The sequence below is a fragment of the Cebidichthys violaceus genome, unplaced genomic scaffold (assembly GCF_023349555.1).
Source record: "Cebidichthys violaceus isolate CVI_PGR_0920_01 unplaced genomic scaffold, fCebVio1.0.p SCAF_19, whole genome shotgun sequence".
Lineage (NCBI taxonomy): Eukaryota > Metazoa > Chordata > Actinopteri > Perciformes > Stichaeidae > Cebidichthys > Cebidichthys violaceus.
Window position 1 is genome coordinate 2,215,065 of NW_027176361.1, and position 4,507 is coordinate 2,219,571.

At 38.8% G+C, this 4,507-nt stretch overlaps 1 protein-coding gene across 1 annotated transcript in view; it reads right to left on the bottom strand.

The window, feature by feature from the left end:
* LOC137874498 (SH3 domain-containing protein 19-like) overlaps positions 1–3,017 on the bottom strand; it is an 18,316-nt gene extending 15,299 nt beyond the window's left edge. Inside the window, exon 1 of the mRNA XM_068713197.1 lies at positions 2,573–3,017. Within this exon, the coding sequence (XP_068569298.1) occupies positions 2,573–2,654 (82 nt within the window). The 5' untranslated portion in view covers positions 2,655–3,017. The remainder of the gene's footprint in view (positions 1–2,572) is intronic.
* Positions 3,018–4,507: the final 1,490 nt, after the last annotated feature.

Here is a 4,507-nt window from a genome sequence, read left to right on the forward strand (position 1 = left end):
GAGACTAATAAACACTAAATTAACTTCAGAAAAATAAATATAACATTGTTCATGGTGAAACAATTAAAAAAAAGTTAAATTAGAAGGAAATAAAATACGTATAAATACTTAAACCAACGGAGGTTTAAACCTAAAACAAGTCGACAAGTTTAAAAGTATAAATAAGTAATTCTATTTCTCAATAAATAAATTGTATTTTAAAGGCAGCCACAATCAAAGTGTCTGCTACGAGTTCAGATCAGAGAGTCAATATGTAATGTCGGACTAGCTTCCAGGCTAGCTTAAATAATGCTAATATACTAGCTTCCACTAAAAACTGTAGTTTGATTAGTTGTTTATAACTTTAGCTTCTTGCAAATGATGAAACCTAGATAGGTTCCACAAGCAGATGAATTCTCTGGAGTTTTGGATTCGATTCCACAACTATAATATTATTATTTATCAGCATGTTGCTCAACCCTGACGTCACGAGGAAGTCTCTTCAAAAGGACAAAGTCAGCGCAGATAAAGGTCTGTAGAGTCTGCGCTGAAGGCCTGAACCTCTACCCTGTTCATCGGGAAACAATACTTGTAATATTTCAGGTTTTACTGTGTTCTTTCCCCGAGTGCTCGGGTGGTTTAGAGTCCTGCTATCACTTCAGACAGGAGGCGCTTCAATGTTCCCACAGAGGAACCCGGCCCTCGCCTAGAGGTGGGATTACGTCACTGCTCTCGACTCACACACACTTTCTCTCTCACACACACACACACACACACACACACACACACACACACACACACACACACACACACACACACACGAGACCAGCCTTGAAGAGGCGCGTTAAATTATAACCTGTTTGAATGAGACACGGAGACGTTAGCGCTGGTGGCTGAACGTCTCGGCTCAGGCCTGCACCACTACCACCGGGACTCGGTGTGAATTCAAGCCCGCATGTGGGAACTTTGACCCACATCTCCACATGTTGATGCAGGAATTTATGGCTTTGGTTTCAAGCAGACCACACCCACTCCCTCACAGTACGCTTTGCATCTCCTGTAAGTTTCTATTCTTGAAATATTCTCTTGAATTCTGGCCATTTAAAACGTCTAAAACCCCAAGTTTGCGTTCTCAGAACTGCTTGTTTTCTCCACCTGAGAGTCCAAAACCTGGAGATGTGTATTTATACATCATGAAAATAAGACAAAAAACAGCAAATATTCACATTTAAGAAGCTGGAACCAGACAATTCTGCTTTAAAATGTTCTTAAATGACTAATCAATCATCAATATACTTAGAATAATAAACTATTCTTGTAATCTCTGAGCGCTAAAGAACACTTCTATACAAACTTCAGCAATCTACATGTTAAACCAGTATGTTACTGCTGTTTCAGCCCAGTCTACATGTTAAACCAGTATGTTACTGCTGTTTCAGCCCAGTCTACACATTAAACCAGTATGTTACTAGTGTTTCAGCCCAGTCTACATGTTAAACCAGTACGTTACTGCTGTTTCAGCCCAGTCTACACATTAAACCAGTATGTTACTAGTGTTTCAGCCCAGTCTACACATTAAACCAGTACGTTACTGCTGTTTCAGCCCAGTCTACACATTAAACCAGTATGTTACTGGTGTTTCAGCCCAGTCTACATGTTAAACCAGTACGTTACTAGTGTTTCAGCCCAGTCGACATGTTAAACCAGTATGTTACTGGTGTTTCAGCCCAGTCTACACATTAAACCAGTATGTTACTAGTGTTTCAGGCCAGTCTACATGTTAAACCAGTATGTTACTGGTGTTTCAGCCCAGTCTACATGTTAAACCAGTACGTTACTAGTGTTTCAGCCCAGTCTACACATTAAACCAGTATGTTACTAGTGTTTCAGCCCAGTCTACACGTTAAACCAGTATGTTACTGGTGTTTCAGCCCAGTCTACACATTAAACCAGTATGTTACTGGTGTTTCAGCCCAGTCTACATGTTAAACCAGTACGTTACTAGTGTTTCAGCCCAGTCGACATGTTAAACCAGTACGTTACTAGTGTTTCAGCCCAGTCTACATGTTAAACCAGTACGTTACTAGTGTTTCAGCCCAGTCTACATGTTAAACCAATATGTTACTAGTGTTTCAGCCCAGTCTACATGTTAAACCAATATGTTACTAGTGTTTCAGCCCAGTCTACATGTTAAACCAGTATGTTACTAGTGTTTCAGCCCAGTCTACACAGTAAAGGCCACATTTGTACAAATAGCTGCATCAGTCCTATGAGAGATTTAACAGGGATACTACAAATATCACAGAAGTGTTAGAGCCTTGAAGAAGTACTGAGGAGGTAGAAGTACCTTTAAGCTCGCCGACATTACCACAGAAATACTGCAATGCACCATGAAGAAGAAGGAGGCTATATTGTGATTAGAAACGTGTAAATGTGTGCTGTACCTGGTCACGTGTAGTCGGTTTAGTGTTTGTATTTGCAGTGTTGTCTCGTGACAGCTTATGGCTCACACACATATTGATACATTGTATCGATACTGAGAGGAAACAGTTTAGAACAGTCGACATAAAGTCATATTTTGGATGTTTTTTACCTCCGGCGCTCCGTCGAACCACTTGTTCCCTGTTGTCCCTCATCATGTTGTCCTCCTCTTCCTCTGACCGGGCTTCGGCCATTTCTCCCTTCCTTCCTTCCTTCCTTCCTTCCTTCTGTCTCTCCTTCTTTATCCCCACTTTTGGAAAATGGAGCCGGGTCAACACAGAGACATTATCCCTCCTCCTCCTCCTGTTGTTTTATTCGACGCTGAACATGCACCAGCACGAACCTCCCGGGGGCAAGTTCACCCACAACAAACAGCGAAACTTTAAAGCCCCGGACAAACGGCCGTCCCGGGTCGGTTGAACACGCCTCGGCTTCACCGTCTAACGGCTCCAGAGACGCGGAACGGGTTTAAGATTAAAAACAATAACTGTCGCTGTGTGTTTTGAAGAGTTTCTCTCCGAGCTGCCCTGTCGCCCCCCCCACCACCACCACCACACTCCCGGGTCGCGAGCTCTAGATACGGAGCCGCACGCGCTACGGCTGCGTGACGTCACCCACTGAGAGAGAAAAGGACAAAACAATTAGACAGCGAACGAGACTTCCTGAAACAAACCATTTTTATTTGTTTGATCATTTTGGCAGACTTTAATGCGCATGGCACATATTGATGTGAGGTTGTGTGTTTTTATTTATTTATTATGGATGTAGCCAAAAACACAGACTCCCACTGAAATACATTTAAACTACTTATCATTATTTACTATAACATTAAAAACATGCATTCTCTTTTTCCTATTCTCCATCAGATATTTAAATCACATGCTATCCTCCTGGTGTCCACGAGGGGGCGTCGCTGCTGTGTTGTGGAGCACTGCGGTGTTTGATGCAATGCAGCAATGTGCTTATAATGAACATATCTTATTCTGTAAGGAAAACTAGCATTTAGTATACGAAAAAAAACATTAAAAAATAAAGAAGATTAATATAGATGATCAGGACTCAAGTTGTTTAAAATATTTAACCCAGTGAAAATGGAAAATAGTATTAATATAATATATATTTATGGCAGTTTTTAGTGCCCTCCAAGGACATCAAAGCAACTTGTTCAGCTGAGGCACGAGGTAAAATAGTCTTTAACAAGTAAAAGTACAATCATCATCAAAATATACTTAAAGCACTAAAACATGAAATACCTGTTAAGCAGAATGGTCATATTATTGATGTATTCATCACTTAAATGTGAGCTGATGAAGGTGGGATGAGTTATTAATAAACTGTAGTTTTATTTATAATAATACATCGTAATATATTTGTAATCTTCAAAGTAAAGTCAAGCGTTAATTTAAATAAAGTGAAGTAAAAAGTACAATATTTCCCTCTGAGAGTTGAATACAAGTACATCAAAGTTGTACTTCACTTGAGTAAATGTACTTATTTAGATGTTAAGTCACATGTGAGTGAAAAATCTATTAATTAAAATGATTAAATCAGTTGCAGTTTCAATAAGTAGCCACCAGAGAGCAGCACCGACGTCTCTCTCCAGACAGCATTAATACAATGATATATCGTATTGTACTTGTACTGAAACCAGAGTCATAAATCTATAAACTCAACTTTATTAACTTTAACAGACCACCAACAACGTTCATGTCTCAGAATAATAATATCTTCAATTTACGGAAAACTACCGTCATTTTAAAATGTACATTAAACTGCTTTTATGTATTCAGGGAGCAGATTGAGTGTTTTAAAGAGAGATTTTAAACACAATCAAACAAGAATACACAGATTAATAACATTCAAACTTTTCATCATCATATTAATCATTAAAGGGACTCAAATGAAATCATAAAAAGATGTATTAACTGTTAAATTACCATAACTGTTATTATCAAACTGTGTTTTACTTTTTATACAAAATTAAACCTGTTTTTATCAAACAGTGGTACTTTTAAAACCAAATAATAATAATCTGATTCATCACTAA